Source organism: Elgaria multicarinata, chromosome 1, assembly GCF_023053635.1.
Source record: "Elgaria multicarinata webbii isolate HBS135686 ecotype San Diego chromosome 1, rElgMul1.1.pri, whole genome shotgun sequence".
Lineage (NCBI taxonomy): Eukaryota > Metazoa > Chordata > Lepidosauria > Squamata > Anguidae > Elgaria > Elgaria multicarinata.
In genome coordinates this window covers 123,942,419-123,967,967 of record NC_086171.1, presented here as the reverse complement: position 1 = coordinate 123,967,967, position 25,549 = coordinate 123,942,419, and the positions used below count along the sequence as shown (strand labels likewise).

The 25,549-nt window shown below is 39.2% G+C and overlaps 1 protein-coding gene across 5 annotated transcripts in view; it reads right to left on the bottom strand.

The window, feature by feature from the left end:
* PTBP2 (polypyrimidine tract binding protein 2) overlaps positions 1-25,549 on the bottom strand; it is an 86,537-nt gene that overhangs the window by 56,856 nt on the left and 4,132 nt on the right. For 4 of the 5 annotated variants that reach the window (XM_063136172.1, XM_063136181.1, XM_063136192.1 and 1 more), the window contains exon 3: positions 6,416-6,491. The exons of the other annotated variant lie outside the window; for it this stretch is intronic. In XM_063136172.1, coding sequence (XP_062992242.1) covers positions 6,416-6,491 — 76 coding nt within the window. The remainder of the gene's footprint in view (positions 1-6,415; positions 6,492-25,549) is intronic. 5 annotated transcript variants of the gene reach the window in all.

Genomic DNA, 25,549 nt, shown 5'->3' with positions numbered 1-25,549 from the left:
ATTTTGGATGCCTTAAACTGAAAGAGTTAATTCTATAGAACTCTAAAATTCTATAATAGACGACTATCCATTGAAAAAGTCAATATAAAGGCTCTAATGTCAGGATGGGGAACCTCTTTTAACCCAAGAGCCAAATTCAGTTTCAGAGAAGCGTTTGGGGGTCACAGGCCTGAGGTTCCCCATTCCTGTGCTAAGATGATCTCAGACTCTGAATTCTGTGAATCCAAGATTTCGTTTCAATTAATGAATTCCTTGCTTACAGTGTTACACTGACAGATTTGATGGGAAAACAGACTCAGATATGGAATCCAGAGACGTTACTCAACTAATTCCTTCTAATGACCCAATCCAAGATAGCACTGTGCCAGAAAAGCACAGATTGCAATGTAAGAGTCCCAGCACTGCTACAACCCTATACATTTGGCACACAAATAGCAATGGAATGCAATCATAGGCCCAGTGCCACCGTTTCATGTACTGCTGAGGTATGAACCTAGGGAATGCCTAGATAGACTGTTCTGGAAACCCATATAGGGATTTCTCTGATCTCTCTGGAGTTAGGGAATGGAAGAAATACAGGAAATAATGTGGTAAAATGAGTATTACTAACCACTAGAAAGAACCAGCTACCACATGACAGCACTATTTAAAGGATTAATACCCCACACTTAAACAGGTCCCCAGGGTGGCTCACAAGTAGTTAAATAAAACAAATGTGCAAAAGTTTATTTACTTGAGTTTACCTATGATTTTTCTTTGAAAATGTAGGTTAAATTGCTATATTCCTGCTTTTCATTCAAATATACATATCCCAGAGTTGGCTAGAAATTTTGCTTGGTATTTGTTCATTTGAAAAATAAAAGCATAGAATGCAATTGTGTATTGAAGAAAAATAGTTCTCAGGTGAGGACTCAACCAATTTGGTTCTCAAAATATTACCCAATAAGAGTGCCCCAATTTCATAATTCTTACTGAGGAAGAAGAAATTAATAAAGACGTTTGAAAAACAATAGCTGGTAATGTGTTATCTTCCCACTTCTCATCTATTTAGATTGTTCCCTTCCCACTAATACACAGTTAAAGAGGAAATTTCTGCTGACGTATAAATGAATAATGTTATGATCAGTACAGTAACAATACAGATTTAAAAAGCCAAGATGCTACTGAAAATGAAAGGTTAACCCAATGCCTACTGTCTCAGACACTGGAATCATGAACAATCTAAGATGGGTATATTATGTTCTAAACAGATATGTGACATCACTGTGCATGAAATTAAACTGTTGTTAATTAGTGATGAAGTCCTAAATTACCATGAACCAAACTTGAAATAATATTTCTCTTAATAAGGTCTCCTACAGGATACTACAAGACTGAATCAGCCTTGGTCTCTATTGAGAGGGACAGAGGAAGTGCAACCCTGTTATTTCTTCTTGACCTCTAATTGGCTTTCGATACCATCAACCAGGGTATCCTCCTGCACTGCCTTCGTGGGATGGGTATGAGACACTGTGTTGCGGTGGTTCTGGTCTTACCTACTGGACTGATTTCACAGAATAACATTGGGTGATCATTCCTAAGCCCATTGGAAATTATGCTATGGGATTCTCAGGGTACCATCCTGTCCCCAATGTTGTTTCATATCTATATGAAGCCATTGGGAATAGTCATTAGGGTATTTGGAGCCAAAGGCCATCTGTTTGCTGACGATACACAGCCCTATCATCCTGTGACATCTGAATCAAGTGAGGGTGTGCAAGTCCTGGATCAGTGCCTAAATTAAGTAATGGGCTGGATGAGGCCAATAAACTGAAGCTGAATCTTGGCAAGACGGAAGCCCTGTGGGTGAGTGGTTCCCGAGTGCGGGAGATAGACTCACTGCCTGTTTTGGATGGAGTTGCACTTCCCTTGAAAGATCAGATCTCTAGTCACTGTTGCTGGAGACCCAGTGGCTGTGACGGCTCAGAGTACCTTTTACCAGCTTTGGCTGGTTGACCAGCTACAGCCTCTCCTGAAGAGAGACAGCCTAGCCATGGTGGTACAGCCATTAGTAACCTCAAGACAGGATAACTGCAATGCACTCTTTGTGGGGCTGCTCCAGAAGCTGGAGATAGTGCAAATGCAGTAGGGCAGCTGTTGTCACGAACTGTTCCTTTCCAGCATACAACTCATTTGCTGAGGGAACGGCACTGGCTGCCTATTGGTTACCGGGAGAGGTTTAAGGTTTTGGTACTAGTGTACAAAGCCCTAAACAATTTAGGCCCAGAATACCTGAGAGCACCTTCTCCCTGCCCAGTCAATGAAGTCATCAGAAGACATGCTCCTGGTGGTTCCTGATGATCTCATCAGAATTCAGCTGTATCAGAACTCTTTCTTTTTTAAAAATAGTAATTCTTTTAATAAAGTGTTTTTCCCCCTCTCTGCTGCAAAAACTGGGATGTGGAGCGGAATACAAATATTGTACATAGATAGGTAGATTGATTACAATGAGGTAAGCCAGAGGCCTCCACTGACTCACTAGCAAGAGCCAAGGACCCCTGTTTAACACACACCCAAAACCCTCCCCAACACAGAAAAGTTTATGGGTCCTTCAGGTCACACAGAGCTGTACCATGTTCTGAGGGTTTGTCTCAAAAACTCTGTAAAAGAGGCAGAGTCACTTTTTAACCTTAAAATCCATTCAAGTTCTTTTTTCAATAGGATTTTAATCATCATTTGTAGAGAGATTTTGCAATCCTCAAAATTTAATATCTTTTGCTGAGTGATTCTTCTCAGGGATAGTTTTGGCACTGCCATGGGGTCTTGTAGTTATTAGCTAAGATTTAATTAATTTATTTAATTTATTACATTTATATACCGCTCCATAAACGAAGCTCTCTGGGCAGTTTACAAAGATTAAAACAATGAACATTAAAAACAAATATACAAAATTTAAAACCATAAAAATAGACAATATCCATTTAAAACAACTATTCCGGGGTCAGTTAAAAAAACACAATTCAGCATATATTGTTAAATGCCTGGGAAAAGAGAAAAGTCTTGACCTGGCACCGAAAAGATAACGATGCTGGTGCCAGGCGAGCCTTGTCAGGGAGATTGTTCCATAATTAGGGGGCCACTACTGAAAAGGCCCTCTCCCATGTTGCCATCCTCCAAGCTTCCCTCAGAGTAGGCACCTGGAGGAGAACCTTAGATATTGAGCATAGTGTACAGGTAGGTTCATGTTGGGAGAGGCATTCCAAGTATTTTGGCCCCAAGCCATGTAAGGCTTTATAGGTTAAAACCAGCATGCTGGCTTCAGCCTTAGAAAGCTCTCTGTAAGAACCCAATAGAGAAAGGGTGGGGGTTTGCAGAAGGCTCACCCAGGTTGAAGCGTCATTCTAGTGGGCTGATCAGTACCACCCTGTTTGAACAGGGGCATTGCTTAAAGCCCCAAAGCCCCTGTCTTGTCAAGTGGTCTGGAAGAGGTCTACGCCTCCCTTTTTAAGCTGATGCAAAGCTGAGCAGCCTTTGCTAGGAACATCTCATCTGTAATGCCTGAAACACCTCCCTGTTTGGATCTATCATCATTAACTTGAGACGCTGGGGGCACTCTGCACATGGTCTCTCCTAATTGGAACTCTGGATTACTAAGGACTTGCCATGAAAAGTACTGTGAGGCTTTTCAGACTTGAACTCTCGTTTGCTGTGGATTATGTGTCTTTGTTTTTTTGTCAGCTCAGTGTACCGGCATATTGGGTTTGATCTATGATTCTTGAACTTTCTTCTGCCTAGTCTCATGCAACGAGGAGCTGCCCGTGCAAAAGCAGTGGCATGGAACTCCTTATGTCTGTGGGTTTAACCTTCCTTGGATCTTGTTTAGGCCTTGACCATGTTGACTGGAGTTACCAACATATTTATTTATTTATTTATTTATTTATTACATTTTTATACCGCCCAATAGCCGAAGCTCTCTGATCCAAGAACATATGATCCAAGTTTTGACTAGCTCTCTTCGGTGGTTTGTTAGGCCCTTTAAGAATTTGCTCCTTTGAATGCCTGAGGGATCATAATCTAGACTCAATCATCTATATTGTATGTTTCAGGTGCAGTCCCAAGTTTCTTTGCAACCACAAAAATTAAGGGGTCTTGGAGATGATAAATGTTCCCAATTTAATGTCAAAAGAAACTTCCTAGGATCACATCACAAATCCAAAGAAGGAGTAACCTGGCATAAATAACAAAAAGATCAGTGCTCTCAGATAACTGTGCATTGATCTTGGAGAAGAAGATTTTGATCAAGATACGAAGTCCAAAGACGGCAGGCTATTTCCCTTTCCAACGCACCCTTTACTCAGATTGGGGAACCTCTCCAGAATAGTGTCTAATATAAGGAGCTGTAGCCAAAATTGAAAATGTCAGCATAACCCTTGTTGCAGTGATCATGGAACTCTTTGGATCACAGTCTTGCTAGTTCCAAGAAGCAAATTCCAGCAATGGATTTTCAAACCAATATTTTGAAAGAAAAAACTGAAGGATCCATCACACCCGACTCATGCTTCTACCTTTGTGACTTTTATATTTTCCCCTGCACCTGTTCAATGCCCTGATATTATGTTGCTGCTACACCATTTTAAAGAGGCTCCTTTTCACTATATGATTCCAGCCAAATCTGGGATCATGTGCTAAATGTGATGTCATAGTTCCTTATAGCCAATACTGAGGTCAAATGAGGTTGCTGTCAGTATAAATGCAAGTGAAAAGGGAGAAGGAATTTCCCTGTATCTATGCTCCTTTAGCAACAGGACAATTTCCTATCTACAGGAATGCTTCCTTCCACCAATGAAGCACAGCAATGCTTCCTTCCACCAATGAAGCATGCTTTCAGAGGCTGAAAGGAAGGGCTCTTTCAGAAGAGAACAAGGCAATGTTTACAAAAATCTCCCCACACCCCGCCCCATTTCAACTTACAACTAATTTCAATACTTATAATTTCTGTAGACCGCTTTGATAGCTCACTGGAAAGCGGCATATAAAACTATGTAACAAATAAACAATAAATAAATTACATTTAAGATAAAAGTAATTTTAAATATATTGCTACATCACTCATTTTTTATCTGTTTAACATCTTATAAACATGAAACGTGTTTACAGTACTCCATCATTAACATTTATGTAACTGAGGTTTATAATTAGCAACTTACCTGGCAATTAAAAATTGCCTCCAGGCTACTGCATGAGTCTCCACTGCTACAGGGATACAGCTACATGGCTCTCTCATTTTCCTTATTTTATTTTAGTGTATTTTTATGTTTTAGAAAAATATCAGCTTTTCAGCCACAGCTCCCACAGTGGCTTACAAAATAAAAACATAACATTACAATGAAATTAACAAAGACAAATTTAGGAGGCAGTTTGAAGTCCAGTATAAAATGAGCACATACCTTAGCTAACCAGTAGCTCATTGAAGTTATTATTATTATTATTATTATTATTTATATAGCACCATCAATGTACAGAAAACAAAGTTAACAGAACTCTTGTTAACAAGTTAACAGAAAACAAAGATTTCTGCATCCACAATAGCACTGCAACATTGTAAATCTGTACCATGGTCATGGGGGATAAGCAAAGCTCAAGCAAATGTAGGAGGTGGACCATTACCCTATTCAGAATTATTTCTAAAGAGGATATAACTATTCAAGGGTACACCATAGTTTCTGAATAAGTATTTTAATACAGGTTCAATATATTCTTAAGTGCTGTACAATTAGAACAGACGGTCTAGTAGTCTAAGACACATGACATCATGTAATTACATGATTAGATGCAGTCATGATTACAAACATGATTACATTTAACTATCTGAAATGGTATTTCACTTAGTGGAGGGACTGATACATTTCAAAGAGAAATGAGAAACCTGGTGGAAAGTATATGAAAGATAGAGATGTGTTTTTAACCCTTCCTATAGCAACACAAATCAATCTGAAAAAATATGGATGAGTGAAGGGCTGTGAAAAAAAATGGGACATAGGATATGAGAGCATCTTGATTGGCTAGATGACTGTACTGGAGAGAGACCAACAGAGCAAGCATCCGTATGTATGCTTCCTCTTTGGTAGAAAGGAGACCTCAAGGGATGCCTCATTTTTTTAAAAAAAAAAAAGGGGGGGGGAGGGAGTTATGAATAACATGTGAGAAGCCCAAATTTAAAGTTAAACATATTTCTTCCAATTTTAAAATTCTTTACATCTACTCAAGTCTTCTTTATGAAGGCATTTGGTATTTAAAGACTCCAGAACTTCAACATACAGATATTAAGAAGGCACAATAGTCTAATACGGTTCTGTAAGTGCCTAATACTGTTGTACAAGACAGATATATTTTGGTATTAAATAATGAATGGCTCCTTTAAAAAGGCATAACTTACCAGTAACTACTATACTGCTCATGTTAGAGTTCGGGCTACTGAGTACACTGCCTGAAAGAAGCTCGTCAGATCCTCTCTAAAAAGAAAGAAACAGTAAGCAATTTGTCATTTAAAAATACAAACACTGGTATTAAAAAATATCAATTTGACAGGACGTTTTAAAAAATGAAAATCTAGAGCAAGAAAACTATTAAAAGATTAGATTTCATCCAGCGCTCTTTCCAGTAAAAAATTAAGTTTATTTATAAGATGTTTTTCATCCAATCAAGACAATCTCTTTGCTGAAAACTGTAATGCACAACTTGTAAAGATAGCAAGAATTATTCAACAGTTTATAAGATTAAGATTTTGTAAGCAATTAAGATGACATCCCTAGCTTTACAATACTCATGGATGAAACAAACTTAAGACTATGTGAAATCAAGACAATATTTAAAATGAACTGGCTATTTTTTTCTTATTATAAATCTAGATATTTTGTTTTCTCTCCCTTTTAGGTCATTTCCTAGTGGGGATTCGCAATGGTGGGCCTGCAGGTACCTCTAATCCTACCCCCCTCTGCCAGAGTGGGGGGCTGCCTGATGAAAGGAAAGGTGGAAGCAGGAAAACTAGGGCTGGGAAAGGCAAGCCTGCAGGGCAACACAACCTGAGGCCAGGAGTGGGGAGGGAGAAAGAGAGAATATGTACATGTTTATTTTGGGTGTGGATGAGAATCTTGTGGGCTGGGAGTGTAAGGTGTAAGACAAAATTTGAGAGGGGGGTTTAATCCTGAAAGAGATAAAACTGCAAGCTAAAAGGACTGGTTTTGTGTCTTGAGGATCAACCCCTGCCTATGCTTTGTATTAAAGATGTGTAAAGGCTGTGCCCACAACTATCAGTTTTCCTTAAGATAATTTAGATTTCTGGATATTAAAAAAAAAACCTAGAAAATATTGTTGTTGCTGTTATCGTTGCTGTTGTTATTATCGCCTCATAGCCTAGGCTATCTAGACGATTTACAAAACCTTTAGCCTTCAAAAGGGCTCCCACAGCAGCATACAATTCTGAACATGCATTTTAATACAATAAAAACGGAGAACAATAAAAACTATCACTTGAACAGCATCAAAGAGAAGTTTAAAAACCATTGAAAAACAATTAAAATCTTGGAAGAAAAATAATCTTGGCTGCCAGCCTAAAAACCTTCAAAGACCATGGGACCAGTTGTACTTCCCTCAAGAACAGAGTGTTCCCACTGAAAAGTCCTGTCAGGTAACCACCAAGCATGCCTTCTCTGGTGACGGAAGACAACGCAGGGCTTCTGATGATGACGACTACAACTGATGGGCAAGTTCATATAGAAGGAGGTGGTCCTTCACATATCTTGTTTAGGGCTTAATAAGTAATGATCCACACACTAAATTGGGCCTGGAAACAAACAGGAAGCCCATTCAGATAGAACAGGATTGGTGTATTCTTTTCCTTATTTTTAAATAATTTATTTGAAGGCTATAACCAGACAATAAGTGCATTAAAATATAATTCAGATGATTACTACAAAATCTGTTACAATCCAATCTTATATGCCCATGAAATACATTCCAATATTCAATAAAATCAGACTATTTTCTTTTACATTACCAGATATTTGTAAGCCTTCTTTCCTATGGACTTCAATAGCTTATCGATTTGGCAACATTTTAAAAAAATGTTTAAAAGGTGAGATTCCACCCACCCACCACCACATGTCTTCATACATTTTTGCTGCAACTAATTAATTCATAACTAATGTTTTTACATTTGGAAGATTTGCTTCTATAACATAAAATAGAATCAATAAAGGATCTAACACAATAGTACGATGTATTATCTGTCTTACATTATATAATACTGACATCCCCACACGAGCAAAGTATCTGCTCTTGTATCTTATCTTTACATTTCCAACAAAGAAGATGAGCCAGCAAAAACACCCTATTCAATCTTGCTGGTCTTAAGTACCATTTGAACATAATTTAGTATTGTATTTCACATACTGACAGACTTACAAAAGATTGCTTAATAGCATAGCATATGCTATGCCATTTTTGCTGTTCTAGTTCTCTACAGATCCCTTTCAATACCCTTTAAAATGCAAGTGTAGTATTCATACTGCAAGGTATCTGTAAATGTCTATGAGTGACCCTTCAGTCCTAACTTCCTACTATTCTCTCCACACAATTTGTTAGTTTCCCATGATAATAAATATGAATGAATGAATTCATTTAAAAAATGTACTTGTAAGTAACAGAAAGAACAGTGGTTCAGAGGTAGACCGCATGCTTTGCATACGGAAGGTCCCAGGTTCAATCCCTGGCATCTCCAGGTATGGCTAGGAAAGAATCCTGCCTGAAATCCTGGGAAGACATTGCTAGCCAGTGTTGACAATACTGAGCTACATGTCTGACTTCCTGTACATGTCTGACTTCCTGTAAGTAAGCCCACTTGTCTGACTTCCTGTAATGAAACCAAGAAGTCTACCATCCTCCTGGATTTTGACCATTGCCATGTCTGAATAATTGTTCATTTGGAATCAATGATCAAAATTACCAAAATTGTTTAATTCCCAGTCCTGAAACTGCTGAACTCTTGCATAGATATTGAATTTGCCATACCTTATTACAGAAGCCAATGGCGATATTACACAGGCCGGGAGTGGGGAGCAGCTAGCTTCAGAGATTACTTCCCTGCACCTAATCCTGAAAACTCATGGATAATGAATCCTTTTGAATGTGGTGATGAACAACTAACAATATGTGCGGAAGAACAAGATGCACTTGTTGACGTGACTTGTGATGATTCACTGAAATCATCACAATAATCAAAGAATAGACTGGACCAATTCTGGGTGAAGGTTTTTCCTGATTATAAAAAGTTAGGTGAAAAAGCTTTGAAACATCTAGTTCCCTTTTGTTCCACTTATCTTGGTGAACAAACATTTTCAACATTTTGTTATATGAAAAACAAGCATAGAAATCGATTTGATGTTGATCCAGATTTGGGATTAAAAGTAGGAAGTATTGAATCGGATGTGGAAGGGATTGTTCGGGACAAAAAGAGGCATGATTTCTCCCATCACATTTAGGTTTAGTAGCTGCTCGACAGGTCACAATATGTTCATTTGTAAACTAGACATTAGTAAAAATTAAATTCGGCTTTATATTCCTAACTAAATCATGTTATTTTTGCGTGGTAATACCACAAATATCACAAATTTTATGATCTGTTTTTAGTATACCTAAAATGCTTTGCTTATTAGGGGCTACCCCTTATTTTCTCCAAAAAATTGCTTCACACAGGTAACTACCATAGAGATAACAAAATTTTCAAAAGTAGGGGGTCCATGACTTGGCATTTGAAAAAACAGGGGCTCCGCAGTACTTAGCTAATTGGAAACCACTGATTTATGGTATTAAAAAAATCTGGGAGGCCTAGAGATGTAAAATTTCTGGAAATTTTGAAGCCATGGGAAAAAAACCAGGGTTTTTCCAGTTTTTTCGGGGGGGGGGGACGGAAATTTTCAGAAAAATTGAAATAATGCAATATTAGCATTTTTTACGGATTGAAAGTCACTTTGTTACTTTAGGAACATAAAATGTAATTATGCCCAAGTTGGTTTGGCATAAAATTATTACATTTGGTATATTAAAAGTAGTGTATTCAAAAGATTATTACAAATTTAATTTACTTTTTTTTTACTTTTTTTGGTAACAAATGGAGCTACAAGCTCCTGAACTGTAAGGAACCTCTTTGGTTCTGCCTGTTTATGAGGAGCAATTTAAACAATTTAAAAAAACAACAACTAAAGAAACCACCAACATTAGTAACAAAGAAAATTATTTATGTCTCCGCTAGTCCTTCAGTGTCAAGACATAAAGCCCCCATTCCCATAAAAAGAACTGAGAAAATGGGGGGGGGGGACAAGATTCAATGAATATGCATGAAATTTAATCAGACTCAGTTTCAGTCTCTGCTTCCATGGAAGTGCCCCCTTGAGGCAGAAATGCATCTTCCTCTTGCATTTGAGAGTTGTAGTCTCTTGCAACCTAGGACTTGCTTGTCCTTGGTGCACAGACATTGTAATAATCTACTGTACAGTTTTTAGAAATCATTTGGAGAAGTAAATATCTGAACACCTTGTCTTAAACATTTTATTCATCATGCTAAAATAAAACATCCTGTAATCCGTTTTTCCTTCATTTTTTTCAATTTTTCGGGAAAAACTCAAAAAAGGTTTTGGAAAAAAACGGGGAAAAACAGGTTTTTCCCAAATTTTTCCGGTTTTTTTCCGAGGACTTCACATCTCTAGGCCCAAGATAAACAACACACTCCCTTGTCTAGCTCCTGGTGAAGGTAATGTAAGGTTAGCAAGGTAATTTCGGTTTCAAAACAAGGTCTGAAATTAGATTGGAAAGAATCTAAATAATCCATTTTCTCTAAGAAAGACAAGAGCTGTATAGCCTAGAGTTGTATAGCTACTACATGCTCTAATGTCTTACTCAAAAAAAAAAAAAAAAAAAGACTGACCAATAATTATCCTAGTAGAAAACTGGTGGGGTTTAATAGAGGTTTCACAAGTGCCTCCTTCAATGCAGTAGAAACACAGTCCTCCTTTATGGAGCTATTTACACTGTCTATCAGTCATATGGCCATTGCCCTTTTTATCAGTCAAGATGGATATGGGTCTAAAATGCAAGGGACCTCAGCCCTCCAAACAATTTGTTCACATTCTCAGACTGTACAAGCTTAAATTTATCCAACAAAATAACACAACCAGAAACCTCAGTCGTCACCAGAGATCCTGTTCTTAATGTGGAGTTTGAGTGGGGGATTGGTTCACTAAAGAACTAGGACTTTAGATGGTAGATTGTGACAAGTTCCCCACTCCCCATTGTTTGAAAAAGAGGACCGCCCCTGCTTCTATCTCAAATGATATAGAAATGAAAAGTAAAGTTGAGTGTCACTAGTGACAACTCACCCTAAATCTTCAAATCTCTTTTCCCATAGCTTCCTATCAAGAGAAGCTTGAGGGAGCCATAGTATAAATGCCATGAGGCTGAGCATCGAGCACTCCAGCATCCATCCTCTGGAATCAGCCATTCAGCAGGTCCCCAATATTCCCTTTGTAACCACCATAACACTGTGCCTACAACTCCAAACTTGGAGAGTCTTTCCAGAAAAATACTGCAGTCAACAGAATCAGAAGCTGCTAAGAAGTCCAGCCGAATTAGGGTTGCATTCCCCTTGCCCTTCCCCCATTATAGATCATTCATCAAGGTAATGAAAACAATTTCTGTACCAAAACTCAGCGTGAAGCCAGACTGAGATGGGAATCAGATGAGAATGTGTCTAGATAATAGGTCTCATTCAGGAATGCCTGCAATTGCCCAGTTAAGTTGCCCTGTAGTAATGCAAAGTACAGCAGCATGATCAGGATCATGAAGACTCTTTCCAGTATAGTTTTGACTTTTTCACTATCATTTCTATCATGCTATTTTCAGCTGAATCAGGTGAGGCAGTGGAATACTGAACCTGTGTTTGGAGTAGTGATGGACTGCATGAAGGCCAATAAACTGAAACTTAATCCTGACAAGAATGTGGTGCTATGGCTGGGTGGTTCATCTGTTCAGAAGGTGACCTTCAGTTGATCTTCTAGGTGAGGTTGCACTCTCCTGAAGGATCAACTGCACAGAATGTAGGCTGCCCCTAAATCCAAATGTGTCTCTGGAGGCCTAAGTAACATTCATGTCACAGATGCTGATGCATCAGCTCCAGCCACTAAGAACAGCCTTGCTAAATCAAAGGCCTATTTTGTCCAGCATTCTGTTTCCGCAGTGGTCAATTAGATACCTATGGGAAATCCACAAACAGAACATTAGTGCCATAGGACATTTACACTCAAGTTCCCCAGCCACTGTTTTTTTCAGAGGCCTGTGCAGAAATAGTTTGGCCATGGTTATCCATGCTCCTGTAACATCTAGCCTTGATTACTGTAGTGTGCCTTATACGGGGTAACTTTTGATGATTGCCAAGCAACTCTAGCCCTCTGTACTTTCCAGAGTTTGGGGAAAAGGCAGGACTTTGTCGCACTTACAAAGCAGCAACAGCAAAGAAAAACAACAGAAGAATCCTTTGGCTTACAAACTTTGAGATAATTTCAATTATTCTTTGCAAGGCTCTGCTTATGTAATAAGAAAAAGGGGAAAGAAACAAGTTAGACCACAATTTATAAATAAAATAGCTTGCATAAAGATTTGGTCAGGAAATTTGTTTCTTCAAGGGAAGGGGATATAACGAAGTCACAGTGGCAGAGATTCAAAGCTACTGGCTCAGTCAAAACCAGTACAGTAAAAATGCAAATGAAAGCAGTCCTTGGCAGACGAAAAATAAAAACAAAAAGGGAGGGGTGATTCCATAGCAGCTATCCAGACTTGCTTCAGCATGGCTGCAGTTCAGCCCTGTTATTTTAGGAATGCAGTTTTCTGAGGCCAAAGACAGGGAAGAGGTTGACTTGCTCATTCAGCAATTAACAGTTCATAGAACATCTGGACTCTCAGTGGATGAGCCAGTTTCTAACTAACAAAAGTTCCAAATTGGGTTTTGCACAGTAATAAGGTTAAGTTCACAATCCAGGCTGCTTTCCATTTGAGCAGGACTTAGCAGAAATCCTTGGCCCAGTTTCGGGTTGGATTGGGGATAAATGTCTCTGGAAAGGAGGACATACTATGGGAAGATAGGTTGTTCCTGTCGTGTGCATGCCTGTTCCCTCTGGCATTCACATGTGCTGGCAAGCTGACACGAGACACTCACATCAGTGAGACTTCTTTTATTGAGAAAATCACACAGTAGACAAGCTTAATGGTTACAGAGTGTCCAAAACACACTTGAAGCTGAACTATGGTTAGGAAGCTTTAGGCTCTTTTTTCTGAAACGATCCTTAAGGCAAACACTCGCAGAGGGGGTAGGGTGAAAAGGGTACACTAATAACCACTTTGGGCTGCTCCAGACACCGCATACGCTGGCTGCTCAAAGGGACATAGCCAATCTCCTAAAAAGAAGTCCCAGGAAAGGTTGCTCTGAGCCACCAGAGCCGGGCAGAGAGATCCGTCACGCACTTGTCAATCTCAGCCTAGCACTACTGAGCTGACCCCGTTACCATGACTTCAGGAAAGGTTAAGCCACAGGCCAAGGAGTCCCATCCTTCCGCTAAGGACTGGGAACTCCCTGACACCTAAGTCTGGGCACGAACACAGAATCCACAGCATATGCAAGTCAAAGTCTATGAAAAGCCTCACTACTTTTCATGGCACAGTTCTTAGATATCCAAAGTCCAAATAGCAAAGTGTTCATGTGCAGAGTGCTTTCAAAGTCCCAAGCGGAGATGGAATCTGAAGCAGGAGGGAGGTCAGGGGGCACCTTTAGTTTGCATCTGAACATTTTCTGGTGCCCTAGAAGGTGATTTAAGTTAACATGTTTTTTTTTTTCCATTTTATGTCATAAACAAAGCTAAAAAAAAGTACCCCAAGTTTTTCAGGAAAATTTCCTATGCAAATTAGCCTAATTTGCATAGGAAATTTTCCTGGAAAAGTTTCCAATTCAGAATTTTCCAGAATACAAGCATCACTGTTTGGTAGGAGTGTGCATGGACCCCCCGCTCCGCCCCGCGGGCCGATCCGAAAATTTCGGGTCAGCCCGCTCCGCGCTGCTCCGCCCATACTCCGCTCCTCTTCGCCGCGGAGTTCCGGCTCCGAATTAGAGCTCTGCAGCGGAGGTCAGTGGCGCCAGGTAAGGCCAGGAGAGGAGGGCGGGAGGTTTACCGGGCCCTGCCGCCATCGCCGCCCATGCGGCGGCAGAGCCCGGAAAGGGACCAAGGGGGAGGGGGGGCCTTACCTGCCTCCGTCCACGGTCCGTCAGCGTCTTCAATTGAGCCCGCGGTTCAACCAGGAAGCCCCGCGGGCTCAATTGAAGACGCCGACGGACCGCGGACGGAGGCAGGTAAGGGAGAGGAGGGCGGGGGGGTTACCGGGCCCTGCCGCCATCGCCGCCCATGCGGCGACAGCGGCAGAGCCCGGTAAGGGACCAAGGGAGAGGAGGGCGGGGGGGTTACCGGGCCCTGCCACTGTCGCCGCATGGATGACAGCGGCAGGGCCCGGTAAACCCAACTTACCTTTCCGGCGGAGCTCCGGATCGAGGCGAAGGATCCGCCTTCACCTCGATCCTCTTCGCCACTCTCCGCCGGCCCCCCAATCCTCTTCGCCTCTGCCTTAAGGGCAGGCGAAGCCCCCCGCTCCGCTTCTAATTCGTCGGTCCGATTAGAAGCGGAGCACATCCCTACTGTTTGGGGATTTCTCTTGCCAAAGGAGGTACCACAGAACTTAATACCAGAAAGCAAGAAGGGGTTGGAAGGGAAGAACTGCAAATTAGGTTAATTTGCATAGGGTGAATTGAATTGGGGCACCTTTCTTTTGCATCTGAACATATTCTGGTGCTCTAGAAGGTGATTTAATTTAGCATGTGTGTTTCTTCATTTTATGTCATAAACAAAGCTAAAAATATACCCCATGTTAATTTGTCCCTGAAATATTTGAGGGGAGAAATTAAACACAATTAATATGGTTTAAATGTTATATTATGTAGACATTTTTACTGGAATACTTGAAAAAAAATTAAAATCAATAGCATGAACTTCCTTTACATAATTTAAATTTAAGAAAAGAAACAAAGTTATTGAAAACTATTGACACACTAATTACTCTTAGAAACTTGAAGAACTGTGTATTTGATGGTGACTACCACTCATCTATTACAACAGAGTTCAACTCCCTTCCACTAAAATTGTAGAGGCAACTTCAGTTTTGCTGTCACTAGTTCTTAGTTAAATTTCATTCTGTGACATATATTATTTCAATGACATATATGTATTGTCTCATATCCTTGCTAAGGATAATCACTTGAAAAGCATTAGTTATAACTTTGAAACTGCCAAGCTTGCCTAATATTGTATTTGCAATTGGCATTCATTTAGTGAACTTATGAAAAGGATTTTTTCTGTGGAAAAATTCAGCACTAGAAAAAATTCCACCCCACATCACTGCCCCCAAAAGACATTACTTTAGGATGGGAAAGGGACATAGTCTGATTCACCCCAGGGTTATCAGATACCTTGGGAGGGAATTTCCACGACTTGCTCCAATTCAGGGTTAATGGAGAGCATGGATAGATCTAACAGCACTCCCAAACAGTGAACTTGATCCTATAGGGAAGTGTAACCCATCCAGAAAAAGGTGAAAAAATGCATGTCTGGTCAGATGAACTATCTACTAACAGATGCTGCTTTGAAAAAAATACATTCGAATGTATATTACTGTTTTTATCACTGTTTCTATTGTTTTTGCTTTAATTATGTACATCACCCTGAGAGCTTTAGTTATAGGGTGACTCATAAATTGAATTAACAACAGCAACAAAACAAAAACGTATTATTATCATCATCATCACCTCCTTTTCGTCTGGATTGAATTTTGGTTTATAAACTACCATCCACTCCATTACTGACTTTAGTCACCAGTTCAGCATGCCTGCCACCTCACCTGAGTGTGATGAAAAGTAGAGCAGAGTGTCATCAGCATGTTGATGACCTTTAATCCCAAATCCCCAGATGATCTCACCAAATGGATTCATATCGATGTTAAACAGCACGAGGCACAACAAGCAGCATTGTACAACTCCATAGCTCAAGTATCACAGATCAGAGCAACAATCCCCAGCACCATGTTCTAGAACAATTTCTCCAAGTAGGAACAGAACAACTACAGCATCGATCTTCCATTTCTCATCTCAGGAAGCCACTCCAAAATGGTCATATGCCTAATGGCAGCAAGAGATGTTGAGAAACAGAAGTATAAGGAGGGTCACCCTCCCCTTGTCTTTCTCCCAGTGAAGGTCATAATAGGGTGATCAAGGCAGTTTCAGTGCTGAAACCAAGTCAGAAACCATGATGAAGTTGATCAATACCATTCATGTGTGCCTGGAGTTGTACGGCCACCATCTTGCCCAAGAGAGAAAAGATTTGTAATTGGCCAATAGTTAGAACTGACAGTGGAATTTAGTAAGGCCTCCTTTAGGAATAGTCTCACCATCACCTCCTTCAAGTAGCCAGAACAATTCCCTCTCATAAAGAAACATTAATCACCTACTGAATCCATCAGGTCAACCCTCTCTTATTTAATATTATGAGCCTAGGGCAAGGGATTGAGCAGACAGACTGTAGGCTGTATTCCTTCAATCACCTTTCCCACATTTTCAGGTTGTAATAACTGTGACAATACATTCTGTAACTGATCAGCCAAATCTAATATATAAAAAGACATGGGGCATGGGACATCATCGCTTAATCACTTAAATAACCATGACCACAGGGTGGATTGATTTAAATTTGCTTGATTTCAATCTATCATTCATATCATCAACAACAAACCTTTTTCAAATATTTTCTGAACAATGCTGCAAATCTGCCCATGAAGCCATGTAAATTTGCAACTAAATATACACTTGAGTTGCAAATTAACAAATTACACTTCCTTTCTTACAAGAAGTCTTTGCATCTCTTTGACTGAGTTCAGAGGATCAGTGGGAAACAAGTCAGCATCTATGGTTTCCCCTGCCCCCCCACCTCATACTACAAGGCATGGGTTGTAGGGTGGATGAAAATGAACTATGCCCACACAGCACGACGGATTCGGACAACATGGCAACCTGCGATGCACCACAGGTAATTAGGGTAATCCTGGTTGCACAACCAGCATATGCAGGCGAAACAACCAATGCTGTGTTGTTTTGTCTGCTCATTATCCGAACTTCGTCTTTGACTTACTGTATATATTTTCATGCTTTCCTTTTTACCTTCAAAGAGAATGTCTTTAAAATATTCCCATATAGGGCCTTTCTTATGACCAGCACCAATAAGAATTTTAGGTTAACAGTGCAATTCTATGCATGCCTCCTCAGAAATAAATTCCATTAAGTGGATATAGGACTGCAGCCTTAGTATGGGAATACAGAAAGAAACACAGTGGACAATTTTGAATTCTCCTTTTCTTTCCAGCGTTGCTCCATTCTGCTTCAATCTTGTCTTGGCTCAGCTTTGCCATTCCAAAAATCAAAATAATGAACAAAAATAAAATGCCCACGAGATTTGATAGTTACTGGGTTGAAAAAGGTCAATTTAAAATTTAAAAAAATCCCAACTTTTTAAGCACCATTTTTTTTAATCTAACCTTGCTATACTGACTTTCTGTCTTAACTATCACATCTGTCTTGCTCAGCCCAACTTCTTTGTACATGTGACTATTCCAAGAAATGAAAGCCCAGAACTTTCAAGAAGCAAGACTTGGCAGTTATGCTGGACAGAGCTAAAATGAAAAACTGAAATTCATGTCTATGTTTGATTGGTAGGTGACTTCATTTTAATGGGAGTGGAGGGTTAGCAAGTTTATGATGAGATTTGTTTGTAACTATGTTATTTTAAAAAAAATAGAGTGAAATTTAGTACGTTATTGTGCTTTTTAAAAATAAAGAAGTTCATAGTTTTAAAAATCTGAACAATTTTTTTAAACATCTGATTATTATTATTTTAAAATCTGGTTATTAAAAAATCATTGATTTCTTTCCACACTGGTTTTTAGTAGTATGGGTAGCACATGGTTACCACATACCCTCGGCCTCAGATATCTTCACATCAGGAAATAGATCCAATCCTATAAGGACTGAGAGTCTGTACCTCCCTCATAGCTTGTCACTTCCCTCTCCCCAATTACTTCTGTAACAAGCCACGCTGTGATGCTGCTATTATGAAGGTGGAAATTGCAACAGGGTTTGCTGGAAAAATAATCACAGATCCTAGAAACCAGCTGAATGTGGAAGTTGGGTGGATGACATGAAGAGGAGGTTGAGTAAAATGAAGAGAAGCTTGGGGTATGAAAGAGACAGTTACTCGAGCGAAGTGATTGTCCAAGTGCCAGCCACTTTAATTCACTACAGCATAGCAGAGTCCCATATACATGCAGCTGGGTTCTGGGGAGAGAAAAGGGTGCATGTTACACCCTGTTCCCCAGGAAAATAGCCAATGTTCCATCATGAGTCCCTCTACTGAATATTCCTGTAGCTGTGGGGTTATGGTGCTGTTCTGTAGAGTAGGCCATTTTCAGTCAAGTCCCCCTACCTCTCCGTCTCATCAAAAGTTATTGCAAGCAGGACATCCCAAACTTAGGCTTTGTTTTGTAGAAGTTACATTAACATTTCCCTAGTATAGGAACCTGTCCTTTCTGGGCCATTAAGCCCTCACTCCTCTCCCTTGCAAAGCTGTTATGTAGAGTTTTACAAACTTTGGCTGGGGAAAACATTGGTACTGCAAGGGGACTCAAATCATTCCACAGAGATGATGCCACTAGATCACACCTCGAAGATCAAAATATAGCCACTTCCCCTTGGGATGAGGATTGGGGATGGTTTCATGTCCCCAGCTCTTGTGGAGCTAGTGACTTCTTTCATGTTATCCTCCTGATTTTTTTCATTGTAGAACAGTGGTTTCCATAACAATGTTTCTACAATTAGTTATAGCATATTCTACTTTGTATGGGGACACTGGAGCTGACAGAAAAATCAAACCCATCTCCAAGCAACCAGACTATAACATATAGTTCCAGTCCTCTCGACCACAGGAGTATAGAAGCTTATGATGGGGAGAAGGAACTGTCAGCTATTCATGGCAGCCTCTGTGCATTAAGTGACAGAGACAATATGGAATAAGTGACATCAACTCAGGACTCCTGCCATTGTTGTGTTGATAGGCACCTGCCATGCATTGCTGGGGGGCGGGGGAGAAGCAGTGAGAGACATTGATTAATGCCATGCAACACTGTTGCCAGAAAGTGTTACAGAGGAGTTCCAGATGTGCTGGTTCTCCGACATGTGTATTGTACACTACGGATTTTATTGAGATTATCCTGACACATTGGCTCAGGAATCCATTTTGTTCCAGAAGACATAGTCTGAAAGCTGCCAGGAATGTTATTAAGGCTCTGGAACTGCCACAGAATCACAACAGCCATCAAATATTCTTCATTAAATGAAAGAAGGTTGTTCCCTAAAACCAGGAAAACATACAAATGCATCCCTGATTGCCATACCACCACTAAGTAACTAACCCCCATGGGTACCATTGCATTGGCCAATCAAAAGCCCTTGTGGCAAAACTGGTCCAATTCTGAAGCTTCCGTACCACAAATGTCTGCTAGTCAAGCAGCATCTGAGTATCCGTAATGACACCTTTTTTAAAAAAAATTGTGCTATGCCACTCTGTACAACCAGGAAGATGAAAATTTCATGAAGAGGCAAGGGACCTCCATGAGCCTTGTATTTAGTTACCAGAACAAAACCATTGAGTTTAGCTAGTCGATGTCCATTCTTTCTGCTTGTGCATCCCTCACATTGGTGTGTCACACAGCTCTGAGAACAATCTGGAGTCTGACTGCCTTGTAATATTATTCGTCATTATGCTTTCCTGCCACAATTTTCTGCTCTACTCTGAAACCCACACAACATTTCCAGGGCCAGAGTCAACCACTTTCCTGCACTGTTTTCCCCAGATAGATCCATTTCCCCTGCATACACAGAAAGAGAGAGAAAAAATTAACCCCTGGAAAACTCAACAAAGACAGCACAACTTATCAGCTCTATACAACCATCCCTGCGACTTGTGTGAGTTGTCAGTTCTGAGTCCAAAAGTGGAATTTGTCCTGCAGGGGGCATATAGCACTGAGAAGAGAGTACTAAAAAGTCTCAATGTGAACATGGTTTCCAAATTTAATTGGAACTCTTAAGGAGAAGCCTCACTGGAAAATCTCTCCTTCAAATGCTGTTTTTGACCAAAATTATAGTTGCTTTGATGTCCCCAATAATGCAGCTCAGCCTCCATACTGTCTTCCCATTGTCACTTATCAAAGAGCCTTTCTTCTGGATATCTGGGGACATTGTGGTACAGCCCATTGTTAAGACGGCCAGGGAAGCAGGAGGGTATTTCCCCATTTGTGTATTTTGAACTAAAGCTAAGAAAACAAAGAAAATAATCCTGTGTGCCCACAGGATTTTTCTAACTTTTGACAATGAACTAGGGAGTAAAGTCTCTTGGGTTCCCTTTCCTCCTAGGTCAGGTTATTATAGACAGTCCTGCCCTATGTTTCCCCTTTTCTCCTAAATCCATTCACTTCTGCACCTGTAGCTCACCATATTTGCCAGCACCTGAGTTTTCATGGTCATAGTGTTTTCCTATCCCCTATTTTTCCCCACTTCCATAGCACCAACTTCCCCTCCTTAGTTGGTAAAGACTAATTTCCCCATTTTTGTTTCTTTTTCCTAAAATTAGACCCATTTATACTGACCAATGATCTACTAATCAAGGTAAACTTCTTAAGCCAAGTTTCTTCTCTGCAACAAATGTGCATGCATGCGTTTTTGTGAACAAATTTATGTAAAAATTGAATTTGAATGTTTTAGGGAATTTCCTCATTTTAGAAGTAGCTATTTATTTATTACATTTTTATAACGCCCACTAGCTATTCCCCATTTTAATAAGAATATGGAGTATAAACTCACTGTGTACACCACATCTGTGTTAAAATTCCCCTTAGACGTGCACCAGTTATTACACATTTATAGGTGGAAGTTACACTATGCAAATGAGGATGGGTGGCAACAAAACTGTGTGGGAATTGGTGTTCTCGTTATTATGTTAGCTATTCTTTTAATATTGTGAATACTTCAAAACTTTGCTGGAGGCTGGAATGGCAGGGGATGAGGGGAGGAAAAGAGAACATGGAATCCCAATTAACCAGTCATCTTAGGTGAACAATGAATGAAATCTTTATTGCTAAAAGTGATAAGCCATCACAATTCGACATAATAAAAACAAGTAAAAAGATAAGCTAAAATAAATAAGTTAGAAATGGATAATTTAAAGTAAAATAAAAATAATGAACACAAATGGAATATAAATATAAAAATCACATTAACATACATTAAGAACTCGTGAGTGGGGAACTAGATCAATACATATACAAGAACAAAATCTCCAGCTCTCCACTACAAAACTTGGGTTCCTCTGAGCATTTGGCTAGCCTGGGATTTTGGGCTGCCTGACTCTTGCCCTAAATTTATTCATTAAGAGCATTAATTGTGTAATTTATTAAAGAGACCATGCCTTTATTTATTAAAGAGACTGTGCACTTAAAATATTGGGTGCGGCAGGGAATGGACCTTTATAGATACATTCCTCCAATCCACACACTTGTCCATGTTTGCAAGTCAACTCTTAGTGCAAGACGAACAAATACCAAAGAGTTGCTTATCTAAGCTTTCTCTCCAGACAAAAATACTTTGAGTTTTTTTTTCTAGTTTGTTTTAAAAGAAATTCAACTATTTGGAATTTCCATGGTTCAAATTTTATTCCCCTCATAAAACATCATAATATAGTCTTATTGAAAGGACTGTTAAGACAGTATGTTAACCACAGTGAGTTAATGCTCTGATTCTGCAAATATTACTTTAATATTTGTTAACCACAGAGTATGTTAACCACAGAGAGTCAATGCTCTGATTCTGCAAATATTACTTTATTCCTTGCATCCACTAAAATGTAGCATCCTGGCATTCTCTTCATTCTGCTCTCAACTTTTCTAGTTCTGCCACAGCATAGTGAAAAGTGTAATGCCATCTCTCCTTTTAGCTGAAATAGGGCCATAAAGTCTCCTATTCTCTTTACCTGTTATAGGTCAACTGATGACTCATCCAATGTTTAATCTCTTTAATTACTAGGAAGGCACAACACAGGCCTTTAGATTTTTAGCAAGGTGAAATAAAGTTTTGAATTCCCAAGAATTCGATGCTATACTGTTTCATTAAAACATTTACTCTGAAATAAGAATAGTAACCTATTTGTAAGGGCACCTTTCCAAGATTAAAATTGGAGAAATTTAGAAGTAGTAGCATGAAAGTAGTCATAATGGCCACTCTTGCAGAAAATGCTTCAGAATCCTAGCTTATGAGAAGAGCTAAACTAGCCAGGAACTTACCAGGGTAGAAAACCTTAGTGTTATATTAGAATCATGGCTTTCTGCTCCTCTAACAGGCTATGATCCATAAACAAACTACAAACTATGGTTTATCAAAAGTGAGACAAGTCACAAATCTAGTTCAGGTGAAATACTCAGCTTCTCTGCCCTGGCAAATTCCTAGTTAGGTTACCCGCTCCTACTTACAGACGGAGCCAAGCGGAAATGGTCAAGCAATGGATTCTTGCTCATTACCCATAAACTGGAATTCTGAAGAATTCTGGTGTAGCATTTTGTGCTAATGTGACCATTACTTTGAAGGATATTTTTTTTAATCATGAAAGCTTAATAATGAACATGTGCACACAATTTTGGGATAGCTAGATTTTGTATCTATTATCTATAAAACAGCAAGGCTTTCTTAAAAGAAAGTGACATTTCCCCTTACAATGGATTTCACTACACATAAGCAGTGATCTTTTAGATATAAGAAAAATCAGTTATAAAATATTTTACATCCAATTATAGAATTGTATGTAAATCTAATCTTATCCATTATCCATATACACATTTCATTTTCATAACATAAAAGCTACTATGATCACTGCTTTCCAGGAATTCTGTAAATTATTTAAGAAGTATATTTTAAGTTGATGGAAAACCTATGTCTAAAACATTTAACGCTTTTTAGCATACACTTCTACAGTACAGATTTGGTCTTCTCTGCAATAAAGCTCTTGCCATTATCCCTACAGCTCCATTTTTTTTTAAAAAAAGTGGGTTGTATGTTTTTCCATTTTTCAACAAATCTGTGTAGGTGGTTTTAAACAAAATTTGAATTAATCTGCAAGTCAAATACAGATTGAAAAGCCTAACTGTATGGCTTTACCAACATAATTTTTTTCAATTAAAGTATATGATGAAGCATTGCATCTTTGTATAACTAACCCAGTCCCGTTCCACCAAGGGCCACACAACTCTTTAAGACATCTGATTAGCTACCATTCATACAATGATTCCTACACTGATAACCAGCAAACATAATATACATTTTGTACTGGAACATTTTGCTGACAAAAAAGGAAAAATCGCCATATACAGGAGGGTGACCACTACAATCTCCAGACCAAATCCAATCTAACAAAGGCCAACTGACTACTTATCCCTCCTACTCTCAATCCAAGAATCCCTTTCTCCTTGACTTTGAAGCCACAAACCCATAGTCAGCTCCAGAAGTTTGGGACCTGTTCCAAAGAGGAAAAGCAGAAGGTATTAGGAGATCATGTGGACAGTTGTTAGATGTGCAATGGATACATTGCACAATCCTCTGAAACATCGTAGGAAATTCTGGGATATATTCTAGAGAAACACGCAGCTCATTTAGGGCCTAGAAAATCCTAGCTATAGTTCTGGTTAGAAGCGTTCATACAGATTAGATTAAACAAGATGATTTGCCTTGAAGAACATCATAGCCATTCCAGACAGATGCAAGTACACAAACAATCCATACAGATTCTTAACCTTAAGTGCCCAGTTTTCACTTTAGGGTAATTTATTTAACAAATGTATCTACATGTAATTAAGTGGCTTCTTGGTGTCAATCAACTTGACGGCTACAAGCAATGTCAGAAAATGTTTTGCTTCCCGCTACTACTATTTTATGCAATACTAGTTAAGATGTATTGCTGTATTTTATGCCATTTCCAGTTAAGAATTACAGATAATGACATGCTTATTCTGCTGCTTAAGGAGAAAGGCAGCAAGCCAGCCAGGACTCTGACCACAACTGCACTGATATCACCAATAATGCTTTTGACAAATTAAACTATCTCTTCACAACTGTCAGTTCAATTCTGTAGAACACAAAATGCCAGATGGAAGAATGACAGATTGTTATACTGTTTGTTTTATACTCTGAATTGTTTTAGTTTTTGTGAACCGCCCAGGTAGCTTCGGCTATTGGGCGGTATAAAAATGCAATAAATTAATAATAATAATAATAATAATAATAATAATAATAATAATAATAATAATAATATACTTAGAGATAGTTATGTTGAAGAATGTAAGAAGAATTCTACTCTATTCTTAAAGTATACATGCTTTGTGATTAGATATCACTGCATTTATTTATTTATTTATTTATTACATTTCTATACCGCTCCATAGTCAAAGTTCTACTGGTTTCCTGAATATGTTGGCATGCTTGCAAGAGAAAGGCATCTTCATTTTATGAACACAATGCCATACCATAGCAAGCTTTACCTAAATCAAGGATAGGCAGTCAATAGATCAGGATGAACAGCTAGGTCTACAAGTAATTTACAGTGGATCTGCAAAGATGTCTGGCTCCCAGTTTAAAAACAGCAACAAAAAGGCTTTTATTTCTGCAAAGGACATCTGGGAGAAAGCCAAGAGTGGATTTGTGTGTGAAAGGACCGTAACTGAGTTCTGATACTGCAAACAAAATCCTGGGCTAGCCATACACTCAGAGGCACCAAATATATTAGCAAACAAATATATTAGCAAACAAAATCCCGGGATAGCCATACGCTCAGAAGCACCAAATACATTAGCTCTAAGTGTATGTCTCCCACACTCAAACTTCTCTTTTTATTACCACTGATATAAAAAGATACAAACATTCTTATCAATAAGCACCCTGAACGATATCTCACATTAACCTAATCTCACACTGTTACAGGTCACAAATTAAGAGATGTACTGTTTTTCATCAAAGTTACCCAAAATAAAGTTAGGATTTCAAAGCTTAAATCCAAGGATTTAAATATGTGCTCTCCCAGCACAAACTGTTTTCCTTCAGATTAGAGAACTCTGAAGAACCTAACTGCAGGCCACCACAAGCATTAAACTCTCAATCACTGGGAGAATGCTGTGAGCTCACATATTTTATATGGCCATGACTTCTCCTCCATAGTTTGCTTTTACCAAGATGTGACACTACATTTACATTGGTGCTAAAACATGGTTAACACAGGCCTTAGCTAGA